Consider the following 19,038-nt stretch of genomic DNA (forward strand, 5'->3'; position numbering starts at 1 on the left):
CTGTGACAAACTCAGTTCCTACTTCCACCTGAAGATCAAGGCCCTCTACGACTTCAGCGAGTCAGCAGAAGACAGCACCACAGAGTGAGCAACGTAGTGCTCACAAGGCAACCACGTCTACCTACGACCCCACCATTGGGGGTAAGTCGCCATGTTGCACGTCTGTAATTACTAGCACGAGTCCTTCCGTAATGTAGGGGTTACACGCTGCGGTGCGTAATAATTTCATTACCTGTGGTTTTTCCGCATTAAATCTCATCAGTCCCTTGCTCATTGCACCATCAGGATTCAAGCAAGCCGGGCCGAAGACGCCTGAAATGGCAGAAACCGGTCCCCGGAAGCTTGTTTCCTTCCCAGTGTAAGAATTGGCTTTTGTAGTCTGGTCTGCCCTGTTCCCATGATGCACTGGGCCAGGGACAGACTAATTTGCATACAGCCAGGTTCTGAAACTGGGATGGTGCAATGAGCTAAAAAACGGTGTTGGATCTAGCCCTGATCTCTTGACTGGGTTAGAGTACTCTGCTTAATTCAGAGACTCTGTCCATCACCACCCCTTGTTGTAAATTAAATCTCATCAGAGCGCATCCACAGGGCGCTTTTTTGATCATTGTGCATGTCTGTATTTTCTAATCACATGACCATACAGTCTTTCATGTTACCATCATATGGGACATGACGGTCTTTGTCTCCCCTGGTTTTAACACTCACTTTGCACTAGTATGCACATGGTTACCTTGCTTCTGGCAACTATTGACCTCACATGAGCACCAACACACTTTTGGAGGATACAATTGTCCCCAGAATCATGCGAGATGAATTACATCAAAATGTTGTGATTTTATTTTATTCTTTTGCAGGTCTCTACTATCCAGGTTTTTCACATGCCCTGGATCTTCTACTAACAACGCTGGTAATATTGAAAATTTCCTGCACTGGGCTTTGTAGTAGTGTTAGAGTTCTTGAGCACTTACTCTTTAGACTTTGGTCCAGAAGAAGGGGCAGCAGGCAAGAAACATGTCGACCACGCACATATACTAGACCCTGTGGATCATTGTCACTCCGTGCAGGGCTCACACATTTTAATTAGGGTAGCACACCCCGTGAATAAAATTTATTCCCTATTTTAAACCACCACTCACACTCATTCACTACACCGACCACTTACCCTCATGCACTAAATGGCTGTCTCTTAAAAGATCTCCGGCAAAGAGCCTCTTCGTGGGAGCCCGTTGGGCATTGCAGCGCCGGCCCGACAAGGAGCACAGCCCCCTGATGAAGCATGACACCTTGCTCGGTGTGTGAGGGCATTCAATAAGAGACTTGTTTTTCCCCCTCCCCTTGTGAGGACCTGAACATTCTGTTGTCTTTCATATTCCTTTGGAGTGAAGTGCCGGACCACATAAAAAGCTGTAGGTTCCTTTTCTGGATTCAAAGACCACAAGTTACCCCACAGACATTCAACGACATACTCCGATAGCCCCATTGCCCAAGAGGGATCGGGGCTCACAGCTTCTGTTCCAGTTGCCTGGCAGTGCCTTGCCCCCCTCCAGCAGGGTGCTTCCTACCCCGTGACTCCAGTAGACACTGCCATGTCATAGATCTGGCCCTTCTGGATGTTGCCCCTCTCAACACACCCACTGTGCTTCGGCCCCGGCATCTGGTGCCAGATCCTCGTTCCGTCTGGACCCCTAACAGCACTTCCAGAGCTCTCCCTCTGCCTTCTGACCCCCTATATTTTCCAGATACTTTGGTTTGACTTAACAAGGGATGCTGTCTCCATTCCCCATCCACAATAGATATGTTAAACTTCAATTCAGTCAAGCAGCCTCCTGCTGCCGACACTGGTCATGGTTCTGGCTTTTTCTTGTTGTTCCAACCATTTTTCACCCCTACCCCAAGTTTACTGCTTCTGAGGCACCTGTACTCGCAAATGGCATGATGGAACAGCACACTTCTTCAAACACTGGACTCAAACTGCACAGCTAACTCACGTTCTTCCTTTTCCAATCAATAAATCAATCAATCAAGTGACTTGCAAAGCACGATTACTAACCCATAGGGTCTCAAGATGCTAGGGTGGGGCTGCTAATCTGCCGAATGCACTGTGGTTCCGTTGAAGAGCCAGGTCTTGAGTTCCTTCCAGAGCTAAGGCAGTGAGGGGGAATGCCTGATGGTGCGGCGATGGAGGTGCCGCCTCTGTTGAATTTGTGGTGCGGGCAGGGGTCCGAGGGTGCTACGGAGTGGATGCTCTTCATGATCTTAAGGTGATGTCAGGGGAAGCCAGCTGAGCATGGTCTGCTGGGTTCACTGTTGGTGGATGCGGTGGTTGTGGGTGCGGCTAGAGGGTCTTGGGTATCAGGGCTGTTGAAGCTGTCATATATCTCCTTAATCTTGCGTTGGCAGAAGATGTCGAGGTGGTTGCAGAGGTCCTGGGAAGGTGGTATGTTTGCTGTCTCTGTGCTAGGATTGGTGAATTCTTTGACCACAGTGAAAAGTTTTTTGCTATTGAGTGCTTTGGTATAGATCCTTTTCTGTAGGGCCGCTTTCTTTGTTGTTCTAATGTGGTGGTGGTGTGCGGTGACAGCGGTTTTGAAGGCTGAGTGGTCTTCCAGGGTCTTGCTGCTCTTCTATCTCTTCTCAAGCTGTGGACAAGAGAGAACCAGTTGTTTTTTTGGAGTGTTGCTTGACTAGGTTTTTCTTGAGGGGAGCCAGTGTGTCGGCACAGTTGGAGTTACATTGATGGAGGTTGCGTGCTGAGGTATAATCATCCGCGAATGTCAGTGGTAGAGTTTTACAGAGGGAGGTGGTGAACTGTTCTTCGGTGACCTTGTACCAACTTCTGCAAGGGTAGCGGTGGGTGTGGTGGTGTATGGTGAGTTTGGTGAAGGAGAAATGGACGCAGCGGTGGTCAGTCCAAAGGTGCTTGGAGGTGTGGCTGAAGGTGATGTCACTGGGGTAGAAGATGGGGTTGAGCGTGTGTCCGACTGAGTGGATTTTGGAGGTGACCCGTTGTTTGAGTCCAATGGTGGTGAGGTTCTCCAGCAGGCACACGGTGTTCTTGTCTCTAGGGTTGTCCAGGTGAAAGTTGAAGTCACTGAGGACGATGTAGTCCGTGGAGGCGAGAGCGTGGGGTGTGATGAAGTCGATGATGCAGTCGCTGAAGGATGGACAGGGTCTAGGGGGGATGTAGATGAGGGTGCTGCAGAGGGTGATGCTCGGGTTGGTGTGGACCTGGAAGTGGAGCTGCTCCATGTTGTTCAAGTGGTGAGGCGGAGGGTGCTTTTGTGTACGATGGCAATGCCTCCACCCAGTTTGATGAAGTCCTTGTGAAATAATCTTGTAGCCATCCTGGATGGCGCTGGCGAAATCTGGGGCAGAGGTCGGGTTCATCTAGGGTTCTGCGAAGAAGGTGATGTTGAAGTAGACAGAGTCGAGTAGGTCCCAGATCTCCACAGCATTTGTATGGTGGGAGAAGGATACAGCTGAGACAGTTGGGTCCGGTATTTGTCGGCAGTGTGGTGGGTGGGGCTGGTGTGTGTGTGTGGTGGCAGGCGAAGGAATAGCTGTAGTTTTGGAAGGTAATAGCGTCCTGGGTGTCATTTTACAATGTCCGGTTGCGGGAGGGGTGGCATCCCGTGTCAAGGGCGTGGAGGGTGTTGGTGTTGTAGCTGTAGATGGTCCAAGGACCAGGGTCCGTGGCGCTGGGCACAGTCCAGGTCCCTTCTGCACACAGCCACCATTAAGTAGCGTGAGGGGCGGGCTCGACAGCTGGGAGGTGGGAAAAACGGGAAGCGGGAGAGAAGCACTGGAGGGGGGCAGGGTCGCAGGGGGCAAGTAGCAGTGGGGACATGGTGAGAAAAAGGCACAAAAGTGTCAAAAGGAAAAGTGGAAGAATGCCAAAAGTGAAAGAAAGTGACAGAACAGCAGAAAGATGTGGAAAAAGACACAAAAGCAGAAAATATGAGAGGAAAAAAGAGATCAGGAGAAAAGGCAGAAAAGCAGAGAGACAGAAGACTGATGATAAAGCAGTCAATGGCTGGCAGTCCCAATCAGCGCCCCAACCGCGTGAGTCAGCAGTCACTCACCAGCAGTGGTGGTCTGTATATGCCTTAGGTCCCACTATGCTCCCATTCTGACCTCCACAGAGGACCTACCCTTGGACTGATGTGTTCATGTTGCCTTATGACAATTCTGATAAGCATGATATGTTTTCATTATCCTGCCATGCCATATTGTACTGCTAAAATGCATAAATAAAAGAAGTTGAAAACATAATGAAAGTATTGTACTGGATAATTTTGAATACAGGTTTATTTTTTAAAATACCATTGGAATAAACTAGCCTTGACAAGCAGGAGCTTGTATCCCCAGCACACCACTGATGACAGACAAAAGACATTGACACAAGACAGACCAAACTCTATTCGCAGTACCTGTACTGGAGTTGAGGAACAGACCTATGAGAAGGAACGCAAAATCTTCTGCTCCATTTTTTTGGGGGCGGAAAGATCAATCCCTCAGTGTACACGTTCTACCCCATATGATAATGTTGAGGAATCTTTGACTTATAGGCCATAATAAGTGTTTGAAATGTCTGCTTCCAATTGAAAAAGTTTTTTCAATGCTCCATGTGCGATCGCCTTAGGCATTTGCTGCGCTGTGTGATGTGTTTGGCTAAGATTGTGCAAGAACATTCTATCTAAATAAGTATATGTCTTTACACATTTCAAATTGTCATTGACCAGGAAGCAGTTGTTACTTTTTTCTGCCCTATTAATATTTTGCTTTTTGCGCATTTATCTTGAGAAAATGTTTAACATTGAAAAAATCTAATGCCTGTACATGTTGCTGCTTCAAATTGTTGGCATAAAAAAGTGCATAGGAGTGGACAGTCCCTAATTGTGGGGGGGAAATTACTTACATTGGAAAACATGTTCTGTAAATCATACACATATAATAAAAACTAAAGTGGAGACAACATTCCTCTTTGTTTGAGACCATTCTGTGGTTATCTTAGAGGAGAGGGCTCTATCTCTGCTTAACAACACTTTGCTTCAGGTGGAAGAGCTATTAGTAAACTCAGCAGAGTGGATGCACGCTAAGGTTGGATAGTTTTTTCCAAAGTAATGGTTGATCCACCTGGTCGAATACCATTGAAACATCTATAAATGTTTTGCATACACAGTTTTCATAGCCAATCATATTTATCAAGAATAAATTAAAGAACTGCTATATTATCAGTTGTTAAGCAATTGGGTTTTAACCCAGATTGTTCACAAGCAATGGTGTTATTAATGGGCAGACCCTGAGCCGTGTCTTCCGGAATTTTCAAGCCACAGACTCCAAGCGAAAAGGAGAAAAACCAAACTGAATCCGGGAGGTGACAAGCAGAGCGGAGAAGCAGGTTGACCCGGGGAGAAACTATGTGTAACAAGGAGGACTCAATTGTTCGGCAATCACTTTTGAAAATGTATGCCAACAGAGAACGTGAAAAATCTACTGCTATGTGCCTCGGGATCTGAATTGGCCATGTAAATGAGGAACTGCAAAGAAGGGAGATATTTCATCTGTGCATTGACTTGTTTTGAGATCAAATTAAAGGTCTCTTTTGATCCAACAATGTTTCCGAAATTGGTTCATGTTCACAAGTACATATATATATTTTAGAGGATATGTGGTCATTACAGGAGGAAAGTTAGGAATAGCAGAATGTCTTTGAACCATCAAGCATTCAAAATGTGGAACAAGAAAATTTGAATCTGGCAACTGGAAGGATCACCCTTTTTTGACCGAAATCAAGGTATATTCCTCAGATGAACGTAGTCAAGACAGATAATAAAGGACAACTTGGATACTTTCTCGGAAAATGTCATGAGAGATTTAAGATATTTATATCAGACAGTTGGGAATCGAAAAAAACAACTACATTTAAAGGAAAGAAAGATATTCCAAACAGTTGATAACATTAAGAACATGTCTGAAGTAATAGTGAAACCGTCTGACAAAGGGGGAAATATCAATCAATCAATCAGTAAACTTGTAAAGCGTGGTACTTACCCACGAGGGTCTCAAGGTGCTGCGGGGAGGGGGTGCTCGAAGAGCCAGGTCTTGAGGAGCTTCCTGAAAGTGAGCAGGTCTTGCGCCTGCTGCAGATGGGTGGGGAGGGTGTTCCAGGTCTTGGCAGCGAGGAAGGAGAAGGATCTGCCGCCGGAGGTTGTTCGTTGGACGCGCGGGACAGCGGCGAGGGCGAGGTTGGAGCTGAGCTGGCGGGCGGGGTGTAGAAGTTGAGTCTGGTGTTCAGGTGGGCTGGTCCGGTGTTGTGGAGTGCTTTGTGTGCGTGGGTGAGGAGCTTGAAGGTGATCCTCTTGTTGACAAGTAGCCAGTGCAGGTCTCTTAGGAGGGAGGTGATGCGGCTGTGTCGAGGGATGTTGAGGATCAGGCGGGCGGAGGCGTTCTGGATGCGTTGCAACCGTTGTAGGTGTTGGGCTGGGATTCCTGCGTAGAGTGCATTGCCATAGTCCAGCCTGCTGCTGACGAGGGCTTGGGTCACTGTTCTTCTAGTTTCGGTCGGGATCCACTTGTAGATCCTGCAAAGCATGCGGAGGGTGTTGTAGCAGGAGGAGGAGATGGTGTTGACCTGCTTCAACATAGAGAGGGAGGAGTCGAGGATGAATCCAAGGTTGCGTGTGTGGTCTTTGGGTGTCGGTGCTGTTCCCAGTGTGGTCGGCCACCAGGAGTCGTCCCAGGTAGAGGGGGTGGGGCCGAGGATGAGGACTTCCGTCTTGTCCGAGTTCAGCTTTAACTCGTGGAGGTTGGTTTTGGCGGTGTGCAGGTCTTTGGTGAGGGAGAGTATGAGATGGGTGTCGTCGGCGTAGGAGATGATGTTCAGGTCGTGCTGGCGGCCACTTGTTCGAGGGGGGCCATGTAGACGTTGAACAGGGTCGGGCTGAGGGATGAGCCCTGGGGTACGCCGCAGATGATGTCAATGGCTTCGTATCGGAAGAGCTCTGCCGGAGAGGAAGGATGTAGTCCAGTCCAGGGCCTTCTCCTGGATTCCGGCTTCTTGGAGAAGAGTTCTTAGTGTGTGGTGGCAGACCGTGTCGAAGGCTGCTGACAGGTCGAGGAGGAGGAGGGCTGAGGTTTCGCCGTTGTCTAGTTGGCGCCGGATGACGTCTGTGGCGGCGATGAGGGCTGTCTCGGTGCTGTGGTTTTGTCTGAATCCGGACTGAGATGGGTCTAGGATGTTGTTGTCCTCGAGGTGGTGGGTCAGCTGTATGTTGGCGATTTTCTCGATGACCTCCGCCGGGAAAGGGAGAAGGGAGATGGGCCGGAAGTTCTTGAGGTCCTTGGGGTCCGCCTTGGGCTTCTTGAGGAGGGCGTTGATTTCTGCGTGTTCCAGCTTTTCAGGAATGTTGCTGTGTCGAAGGAGATGTTGATGACCTTCCGTAGTTGGGTGCGATGGTTGCGTCTGCTTTGCTGAAAATGTGGTGCGGACAGGGGTCTGACGGAGATCCTGAGTGGATGGAGTTCATGACCTTGCGTGTCTCGCCGTCGTTGACGTGGGACCAGGAGGTCAGCTGGTTGATGCAGGTGGCGTTCGGGGTGGGGTGTGTCGTGGTCGGAGCGGGCGAGATGTTGAAGCTGTCGTGAATGTCGGCGATCTTGCGATGTAAGAAGGTGGCCAGTGAGTCGTACAGATCTTGCGAGGGCGGGATGTCGTTGGTGTTGGCGCTGGGGTTGGAGAGTTCCTTCACTATGTTGAAAAGCTCTTTTCTGTCGTGTGCGTGGTTGTCCAGGCGGGCTTTGAAGGAGGATCTCTTGGCTGTTCTGATGAGGTGGTGGTGTCTGCGGATGGCGTCCTTGTGGGCTGCGTGGCAGTCAGGAGTGCGGTCGTCGAGCCATTTCTACTCCAGCTTCCGGAAAGTACCTTTGGAGGTCTGCAGTTCTTCGGTTAACCAGGCGGCTTTCTTGCTGGAGTGGTTGATGGGGGGTTTCCTGTGCGGGGTGAGAGTGTTGGCGCAGTCGTTGATCCACTGTCTCAGGTTATCAACCCATATAGTCCTCTGGGATAAAGAACTGCATAACATGGAGGCATTTACCCATTTAAATATTAGGGATTGCTACAAAAGGATAACGATGGATGAATAAGAAGAGGTCGAGGAGAGCTTCAACAGCAGATTAATAACATTGAAAAATCTGAATCTTTCAAGTTGGGAATGAGTTTTTTCTTAAAACAAGAGACCAGTTCTGCCTGTATTCTAAATCACTCCAAAAATATATAAGGATTTGAATAAGCCACCAGGGAGACCTATAATTTCAGCACAGAATAACATTTTTGAAAATGTCTCCAAGTATATTGATTTTTTTTTAAATGCCATTAGCACTACTCTTCCATAATCCATAAAGGATTCAGCAGACTTTTTAAAGTACTTCCATGATGTTAAGTGGAAGCAAAATATGGTGTTGATGACATTAGATGTCTCAACCCTAGATACATGTATAAGACATCAGAAAGGAATAAGAACAAGTAAGCATATTTTATGCATTAAGCCTATTAGATTTGCAGAGCACCATAAGATGTTGTTGGAAATGATGAAATGGTGCTTGACAAGAAATATATTTTTGTTTGAAAATGAGTTGGTCCAAAAAGAACAGGGAACGGCCATGGGCACCTGATTTGCCCCCCAGTTATGCTAATTTACATCTAGGCTGGTGGGAGGAGCAGGTCCTCGGGGGTCCGACAATGGAGCACTGGTCAGAAAAAATCATGGTGTGACTAAGATTCATTGACGATATTTTTGTACTGTGGCAGGGCACAGAGACTGAAGCAGATCATTTTATTTCAGAACTAAATGTCAATGATTTGAATCTGAAATTTGTAGAACACAAAAGTAAAATATCTGTAGAATTTCTCGACATTAAAATCTGGGTAAATCAGAAACAACAATATTTAGAAAACCAACGTGGGGAAATACCTTACTCGACGCCAGTCGTTCACATCCAACCGCATTGATAAAGAGTATACTGTTTAGAGAGCTCTACAGAGCAAGGAGGGCATGTAGTACAATAGAAGGGTACGATGAAGTAGAACAGAAGATGAAAACAACGTTTTTACAAAGAGGCTATCCATCTTCCATTTGGGAAGCAGCCTCAAAAAAAGCAAGGGGTTTGAATAGGGAGAGTGTACTTTTTGACCCTTTAAAAACTGCTAGAAAAAGGAAACATTTGGCGACACACAATGCACACAAATTTATAACTACATATTGTGAGGATCATTTGAAAATTCATCAGATTTTAAACAAGCATTGGTGTTTTATTAAGGAGGACCCAGTTATAAGTCAGATGACAACAAAGCAACCTCCGATTACATATAGAAAATCCAAATTGCTAAAATATTATTTGGTGACAAGCAAGCTTTCAGGGGATGCACATTAAAAAACTTGGCTTCAACAAAAGGAAGGCTTTAGAAAGTGTTTAAAATGCAAGGCCTGCCAGCATGGGGACAATATATTGACATTAAAAACAGCCTTTAATAAAACTATAAAACTAAACAAAAGGTGGGCAAGAAATACCATTTTTGACAGCACAAGTATATTGGCAACCATATGATAGATACAGACAGCCAGGTAGCGAAATGAGCATGTTCCCAACAGAGATCAATTCCTACTTCCGACAGTGAAGAGTTGTCTCTGAGGCATGTATCGGGAAAGCGTTTGATTTATGCCAAATCACATGAAGACCAGATAAACGATTAAAGATCTCCAGGGCGCGGCAAGCACCCTCAACATCTGAACGTTCCCCTCGGAGATATAATCAGATATTGCATGCATATAGAGAAACATAGAGGGGATGGCCATCCGTTGGTTCCAAGTATGAAAGCTGTGTCAAGGTAAGGAAACTGCTCTCCAATACCATACTGGCCAAAGTGGCATAGAGAAAGTCCCAGCACAAAGATTCAAAAGCTTTCTCCATATCTATGGATATCGCAAGAGCCTTACGATAGTCTGCTGGAGAGGTGTGAGAATGTAAAGTAATTGACAGATGTTAGGAATCATGTGGCATAAGGGTATAAATTCTGTTTGATCTGGATGTTTAAGCTCGCTAACATCTTGGAGAAGTCTGGTAACCAGGATTTCGCGGAGTATTTTATAATCTACATTTAATATAGAAAGAGGTCTTTAAGACGTCACTTTTTCCCTATCTTGGCCGTACTTGAGCAGGGGCACCAATAGCACCACCAGCTGTCTTTACCATACTATAAAACGTGGTTAAGATTGGGGCCAGGGCATCAGCACACAACACCCAGAATTCTAGGGGAATCCCATCCGATCCTGGTACCTTGCTCCTATTCAGGGCCTTAAGTGCCCTCCTGAATCCTTGGACAGTGATTTCACTTTCAAGGGAAGCAGCTTCTGTTGGAGGCAGCTGCTTGTGTCTGCTGCTAGTATATAGTCGTAGAGTGGAGGTTGTGTTAGGATAGCTATAAAAGAAGTAGTAATAGGCCGAGAAGGTTGCATTTGCTGATCTCAGTATCAGGGACTGTCCGGGTCTATGTCGGGAACACAGTCAGGGGACTTGAGCAAGGACTGGGGACTGGGTAAAAAATGTACTGTGCTCATAAACAGTAGTACAGTGCTGCCCAGGATCACACAAGGAGTCAGAGGAGAAAAAGGGATCCAAAGGGGAAGCCTGAACAAGATGGCTAAGACTCAGAAAAGAAGGACACTCACAAGGTAAATTAGCATTCAGACTAACTACACCCAGGACAGACGTGCAAGACATATATATAATACAACAATAACAATAAAGGGAATGTGGGTTAAAGCACTTAGGACCTCCACATGGTAAGACTGAAGCTCAGTAAGTTCCTAACTCACAATTGCTGTTACAGACACTGACTGAAAATACCCATATATAGGATATGTATGCAAAGGCAGGGTCTGTGGAGCTTATACCTATGGTGATGTTATAACTGTAACTCAAAGACAATACTCACAGTGAACAAGAAACACCACCTAGGTAGTCAGCTGTGCCCGTGGATCCTGGTGATCAAACAGGAACATGCAAGGCAGTAACAGCAAAGGGGTAGAACTAAACACAAGCACAATAGACAAGGAGCTAGCAAGGAGGAGTGCTTAACAGGAAAGTAAGGAAATCACAGGGCACACTTGGCAGAAAGCAGGTAACAAGGTAACAGAAGCAAGACAGCAGAATTGAAAGAGAGCAAATTAGAACTGGAACCAAGGAAATAGGAAGAAAGGCAGGGACTGGAAAAGGATATACAGAAAAGGAGGCTTCAAGGGTATATTAGAATAGTGCAGGTTCAGGAATCAAGAAAACAAAGTAGCATAGAAGGCAGTGCTGGGGCAGAGAATTGAGCCAAGGCGTCAAGGTGGCACTGCAGGCAGATAACTAAAGCTTTAGGAGTCAAGGTAGCACTGCAGGCAGTCCTAGTTCAGGAACAGGGAATTAATAAAGCTTTAGGAGTCAAGTTAGCACTGCAGGTAGTGCTAGTTAAGGAACAGGGAAATTACTAAACCTTCAGGAGTCAAGGTAGAACTGCATGCAGTACCGGTTCAAGGAAACGGGAAATAGCTACAGCTAAGGAAACAAGGATTAGCTATAGCTCAGGAACTCAGGAAACAAGGTAGCACTGCAGGCAGTGCTAGTTCAGGCACAATGAATAGCTATAGCTCAGGAATCAAGGAACAAGGATTAACTAAATCTAAGGAAACACTGGAAACAAGGATATCAAAGGCTCAGGAAACACTGGAACAAGGAGCGGTCTCACCGGTATACAGCTACAATGACCAACACTGGGCTGAAGGGAGCTGTGGCTTAAAAGAGCTCACAGTATTCATGCGTATCCGGTGTGAGCAGGCTAGCAGCAGCCAGCCACAGGTAAGCTGAATTCCTCCACCCATCCTTGGCCTGCAGAGGTGGAGACAAAGCAGTGAGCAGGGGATTATAGGTAATGGAGTTTCCAGCATGAGCAGACGGGCTTCCACAAAACCCGGCATGGATTGGGAATGGATGTCAATACCTAATTGATGTCCAAATGCCTGGAAGTCAGGATATGCATAGAGGGGAGTGTCTGGAACATATTAGAATACTGGAAAGCCCCAGAAATCAGCCCCCTGGTGGTGGGAACGAGAGCACAGGGAATGAATCTTGACACTCAGGCTGACTACAGACTAGGTCACCCCCTGTTGTTCACACATGAAGTATATGGTAGCCTTGGAGATCAGGGTAAGCCAACCATGCCAGTTTTGTTGCGTTCCCAATGAGTCCTAGTGATGTAGGCTTGATAGTCATACACTCTAGGTGTTCTACTGATTCAAACTGCTTCTCCCTTTAATCTTACATCCGTCCTGAGGCATTGGTCAGCCATCTGTAAGAAATTCCAATCTTGTTAATAGCTGTTCCTGGGTCAAAGGTCAGAATCTCAGTAAGCAGCTGGGCTCAGGTCCCCACTGTGGTCAAGATCCAGTGGCCCTGTACAACGGGTTTGAATGCTTCCTATTCCATCCGCGGACAGGAGGTCGTACCAGTGTTTTCCCTGAAATAATTACCAATTGTGTCCCCTAATATTGCTTTGAAGATGGGGTCATCAAGGGTCACGCTACTGAGCTTCCAGTTTGGGATGTCGGACCTGGCTTTTGTCCAGTTAGGGGGACACTAATAGCAGGTTATAGACAGAACATTTGTATTGTTATAGAGGGTTTGCTTTTCCTGATTCATTTTTCCTTGGTCTTGTTACCAAAATTCAATACAATGACAGAAAGAAAAGGTCCTTCAGCTATGATTGTTGTAATTGTATCCTTTTATTACAATTCGCAGGTTATCCTGTTTAACTTTGCGCGATATTCCTTATCCTTGATCAGTAGTTTAATGGTTATTTTTTGTTACTCCGATTACGTTACTGCTTTTTTCATGCACCACCGGTCTTCTAGAATAGCAGATTAGCACTGAATCTTATCCTCACAACACTGCTGAGTATTCAGAACATTTAGGTCACTACAATTGTCAGTGCCTCTGTAGATTTAGGATTGTTTCCTGTAGTCATGCAAAGTTCCTTAATGCCCGAGTCTCCGTCTGCTCTGTCAGGAGTAGCTTTTCAATTTAAATATTGCTGAAAAGCAGACTTTTTACATGATTTACTGATTTCCATGATGTGAACTTACTGATGCCGTAAGAGATGACTCTTTTACTTGGAGGACTTGTCACATTCAGAACACGTATACGGTTTCTCACTAGAGCAAGTTCTCGTATGTATTATTAGCTATATCTCTATAATGAATGTTTTATCACATTCAGAATATTTACATGATTTTATCTGCTAGGAATATCATAGGATATTTCTTCCCTCTCTATTCTCAGACGGAGTGATGGATGACCTTTTTATTCAAAAGCATTGTCACATTCAGAACATAGCATGGTTTCCCTACTGTAAATTATACCCCATCATTGGATCTCCCACTTTATTGTAGGTGTGTGGGTTATCAGATGATAGCATAGAAGACTCATTTGATTAAAAGCTTTATCACATTTAGAACACTTAAATGGTTTTTCTCCAGTGTGAATCCTCTGATGAATTATTAGCGTTGCCTTTGTAATGAAAGCCTTGTCACATTCAGAACATTCATATGGTTTTTCCCCTGTGTGGATTTTTTGATGAACTGAAAGACTAATCTTTTGATTGAAGGCCTTGTCACATTCAGTACATTTATACGGTGTTTCCCCAGTGTGGATTCTCTGATGAACTGAAAGCCCACTCTTTTGCTTGAAAGCCTTGTCACATTCAGTACATTTATATGGTGTCTCGCCTGTGTGAGTTCTCTGGTGTGCATACAGATTACCATTTTCCTTGAACGCCTTATCACATTCAGAACATTTATATGGTTTCTCTCCAGTGTGAGTTCTCAGATGCATTGTCAGCATGTTCTTTCTAACGAATGCCTTGTCACATTCAGAACATTTGTAGGGTTTCTCTCCGGTGTGGTATCTCTGATGTACTATTAGTTCACCCTTCAGATTGAAAGCTTTGTCACATTCAGAGCATTGATATATTTTCACTCCATTGTGATTTCTCTGGTGTAATGACAGCACATATTTTTGCTTGAAAGCCTTGTCACATTCAGTACACTTATAGGGTTTCTCCCCAGTGTGATCCATTTGATGTAGCATTAGATTACATTTGTTTTTGAAAGTCCTATCACATTCAGAACATCCATAATGTTTTATCTCAGTGTGAACTCTCTGGTGTACTGAAAGCTCACCTTTTTGCTTGAAAGCTTTGTGACATTCAGAACAGCTATATGGTTTCTCACCGGTGTGATTTCTTTGATGTATTATTAGCTCATTCTTTGTAATGAAGCATTTGTCACACTCAGAACATTTATATGGTTTCTCAGCAGTGTGTGTTCTGTGATGTCCTGCCAGTGTTTTCTTTGTAATAAATGCCTTGTCACATTCATTACATTTGTAGGGTTTCTCTCCGCTGTGATGTCTCTGGTGTACTATTAGTTCACCCTTTAGAATAAAAGTCTTGTCACATTCAGAACATTTATATGGTTTTTCCTGATGTAAATGTAAATGTAAATGTATTGCGACTTATATAGCGCACGTATCACCCGAAGGTATCAAGGCGCTTGCTTAGGGAACCCGTCCTGGTATTCCCCTGTGAGATACCCCAGCAGGGTATCCACAAGGTGAAAGCCAGGCATCCCGCCGCGAGGGGCCGTAGTGGAGATTAAGCAAGCTATTGCCCAGAGTCGCAGAGTGTGACCCCGTGAGTCGAGTAGGCACCGGAGCGAGAATTGTCGAGTCCGTGGAATTTTTTTAGCCCAAGACCCGCCGAGGCGGGGAATCGAACCCTGGCCCACGGCCGATCTCAGCTTCCGGGTCTGCCGCCTCTAACCACTGAGCCACGCTTCTCTTCTTGATGATGGTTTCTCTGGTGCAATGACAGCACATATTTTTGCTTGAAAGCCTTGTCACACTCAGTACACTTATAGGGTTTCTCCCCAGTGAGATCCATCTGATGTTGCATTTTATTCCATTTGTTTTTGAAAGCCTTATCACATTCAGAACATCCCTAAGGTTTTGTCTCATTGTGAACTCTCTGATGTAATGAAAGTGCGCTTCTATGCTTGAAAGCTTATGGACATACTGACCAGTTATGTCGTTACTCACCGGTATGATTTCTTTGATGTATTATTAGCTGTTTTTTTTTTAATTAAACACTTGTCACACACAGAACATTGATATGATTTCTCACCAGTGTGTGGTCTCTCATGTCTTCTTAAATTAGTTTTTTGACAAAGTCATTATGACATTCAGAACATCTATATGGCTTGTCCACGGTGTGAATAGTCTTCTGTGACGATATAGCATCTTTCAATTGAAAATCTTAGCACATTTAGAACATTCATATGGTTTCTCACCAGGATGATTTTGTTGATTTATCGTCAGCTGTGTTTTTGTAATGCATATCTTGTGATACTCAGTACATTTATATGATCTTGGTTCAGTACAGCCTGACGTTTGCCAGTGGGAGAGCCATTTGTGATCAAATATCTACATTCAAGACATTTAAATATTTTTTTCAGAATGGATTTGTTTGTCTACCATTAAATAGCCTTTTCTAATAAAGGTATTGGTAAACACTGTATATTTATTTTGTCTTAATATGCTTTGATGTTTTCCAGATGGGTGTTTATATAGAAATCTATGTCATATTTCATGCATTTGTGCACCTCCTCCATTATGTACACACTATGTTTAAATAATTATGCCCTTGTAATAGAGTCCCATAGACACTGAGTAAATGCATATACATTTTCATGTGTCTGTGATAGTACTTTCAAGTCAGGTGCATTTTTCCAACATATATTATTGGAAATGTAAAATCTCAGCACTATGGTAACTTCAAAGCTGGCTGGTGATATCAGGTTAAGTGCAAACGTGTATTTGTTATATATGGCACTTGATGTGTTATAAGACAGCCATTTCTCATCTTCTGAAAATTTCTCATTTGCAGTGTTTGTTTACCAGACATCACTCTCGCTAGCCTCTCATTAGGAGATATACTCATGTGTTATTAATGGGTTACCTTTTATACAGAAGACAGTAATAAGTAGTTCCTAGTTAATTTAGCCTGGAAAGATTTATCACATTCTATACATTAGTGTGGCCTTGTTCATTTGTATGTCACTTGAAAGCTTAGACTTCCCTGGAATGTTAATATGTTGTCATATTCATCAGATACTCCTCACACCTTTGCTGTAGAGCACTATGTCACGTTCATCAGACACATCCTTCAAACGAAGTCTAGTACCAACTCTGTAACGAAACAGGCTGTCTGCATAAGGAACACTCATCAGTAACAATCGTAGAGCTTCTTTTGATGGACTACAGTCTCCAAAAGCACTTTCATCTTTTTCAGGGGGTTAGTGTCTCCAAAGTGGAATTGTAATTTCTGGTGTCCATGATATTTCTGTGACTATTGCTTTCATTCTGGAACTCTTTCACCTATGTGACAAAAAAAGGCATTAGCATTTTATGGGCCTAAAAATACACATTTCAGCATTGAAATAAACCATTTGTTTTTCCTATATGGAACTGAAGTACTTAAAGACAGGAAGGTGTATAAAGTGGGATTTACAGCACAGATTAACATAGAAATAGTATAAATAGGATTTAATGACCACAGTATTTTTCACACATAGACCAAAATATTAGCAAACCTATTAGAGAATAGATTAAACGTCATCCACTGACAATGCCCACAGCTCAAAACATAACAGCCACTGCGACACCTGTAAATCCAATGACCATTGATGCAGCAAAAAGAATATGCAAAACTTTTAAACATGCGTCTCTCGACAACATGAATTAAAATTAAACCCTGGATATCCAATGATTATAGCAAAAATTAACACTGACATGAAGATACCTGACATTAAATGGTGACATGCACTGCCTAAACTGAGATAAATAAGAATGCTTCTATGAAATATTTTAAGTTATTCGTAGAGCATGCAAATACCAGTTACCATTTTCGGACATTAAAGTAGAGGAAGCTGCACCAAGAGGGTAAGGATTTAATGAATGAATGACTAAATTTGACATTGTAATGTGCATGGCTGGTCAGTGGGCTTCCCAGTGCTAAACCAGAGGCTTGAGGCACACACAATGGTTAAAAAAGCCAAGTTTTGAGTTTCTTATGGAAAACCTCAAGGGAGGCAGCAGTTTGAACTTCACAGGGAAGCATGTTCCACAGCTTGGGGCCGAGATCTTTAAAAGACCAGCCTCCTAGCCTAACCAACTTTACTCTAGGGACAGCCCCAAAGCCTATATTACCTAAGCTTAAAGCTTAGGACCATAAGGAGAGACCAGCTTTATTAATAAGCTCAGGAGCACTCTGGGCCATTGCTTTGTGCATGATACACAATGCGTGAACTGAATCAATTGTTATATGGGTAACCAGTGAAGCTCACGCAAGTGAGCGTAGACTGAAATATGACGAGGACATGACAGAGTAGCCTAGCATGAACTCCAAAGCTGAGGCTGGTTGCCTACCACCAGGACCTCAGTTTTATTCCCATTTAATTTTAAGCAGTTGTTTTTCATTCAGAGTGACATTGCTGCCAGACAGGTCCATAATTTAAGGCCACTTTTATACTTTGTAGGGGATAAATAAAAAAAATTGAGTATCATCAGCTTAAGAAAACATTGTAATACCAAAAGCCTCTACAAGATCTATCAGGGGTTGGATGTATACATTGAAACAGTTTGGGTTTCAGGGAAGACCCCTAAGGAACCCCATAAAGCAGCTTGTAAAGTGAGGTGTAAAAGGTACTCAAGATCATTTGAAATACTCACTCCTGCAAAACGGAGTGAAATCAGAGTAGGGCACAACCCCTATAAAATATAGAAGGCTGGAATCATGGAGCAATTTATTCTTTTATTGAGATAATTCACGCACGTGTCTCGGCAAGCTTTGTGGTAAAGTTTCAATGAATTCAAGTACTTCAACCTTATCATCAGGGTTATACTTTCTGTGCCAAATACATCCGACGTGCTTTCAAAGTTTCTTTTGTGAAGAAGTTGTGCAATCCAGGCTGCCAGGACCCAAGACCTATTCTTCATAGCTATAGTTTTTAACAGAAGATTACCATGCATGGATTACACTCAATCATTAGCTTACTGCGCCATATTATCGATGGAGACCTCCAACCTCGGGTTGCTATTAGAGGTGGAGATTAAATGCCAATGTATCAAGCCGCGCCCAATGAGGCCTGGGAACGCTAGCATTCTTGTGTGAAGTAGCCACGCTCTTGACCACCAACTTGGTCAACACAGTGAAGTGGTCTTTCCATGGCCAAGAACTGGGCAGTTCAACCTCAAGCAAACGTAAGTTAGAGAACATTGGATTTAAGGTATTTCCAGCTGTAAGTAGCCACGTTTTTAGAAGCTTTCTGAATCCAAGGTGATCAAGCATAAATCAGAGATATAAAAGAAGACAATACCTGAGTTTGGCCACAGTGACTGAAAAGGCACATCTGCTTTACTGGAATGTGCAATGGGAAGGCTGAAGAGAGTGAAAATTCAGGATCAGAGAGTAGTAACAAAACAACTCCATGATGAATATGTACAAATCTTGGGCACACGTATATAGTACACAGTTGATACAAATCTGAAATTATAGTACAGTCGACACCGGTAGTTTCTTGAAGGTTGTTTTATGCAAAAATGTTCATAAAAGAAAACAACGCCAGCCGGCACGTGTTTCGTCAACAGCTCGCTACCTGTGACTTTTCAGGGCTTGAAACGCGTAATGCTAGAATCGAAGGACCGGTGATAATTCCAACCCGGTGCACGGGTGCAAGGAGCCGCCACAGATGAGGGCGTCTGGGAACATGAAATACAATGGGCGGGTGCTTCCGTGTATGAGCGGAGCTTGGTGCCATCGGCGAGACGATCAACGGCTGAACCTTGTGCCACCAGGCTCCGCTCATACATGGACGCACCCGC

General features: G+C 44.3%; 1 protein-coding gene across 2 annotated transcripts in view; it reads right to left on the bottom strand.

The window, feature by feature from the left end:
- Window positions 1-9,059: 9,059 nt before the first annotated feature.
- The window catches only part of LOC144772302 (uncharacterized), a 71,909-nt gene continuing 61,930 nt past the window's right edge, over window positions 9,060-19,038 (bottom strand). The window contains exons 2-3 of one of the 2 annotated variants that reach the window (XM_078656529.1): window positions 14,947-16,533; window positions 9,060-14,585 (exon numbers count right to left, since the gene is read on the bottom strand). In XM_078656529.1, the coding sequence (XP_078512655.1) occupies window positions 13,465-14,585; window positions 14,947-15,052 (1,227 nt within the window). In that variant the 5' untranslated portion in view covers window positions 15,053-16,533 and the 3' untranslated portion in view covers window positions 9,060-13,464. Of the gene's footprint in view, window positions 14,586-14,946; window positions 16,534-18,533; window positions 18,596-19,038 lie in introns of those variants that run through there. The other variant, XR_013599711.1, reaches the window with a different exon arrangement.

This window comes from Lissotriton helveticus, chromosome 8 (genome assembly GCF_964261635.1).
Source record: "Lissotriton helveticus chromosome 8, aLisHel1.1, whole genome shotgun sequence".
NCBI classification, from domain to species: domain Eukaryota; kingdom Metazoa; phylum Chordata; class Amphibia; order Caudata; family Salamandridae; genus Lissotriton; species Lissotriton helveticus.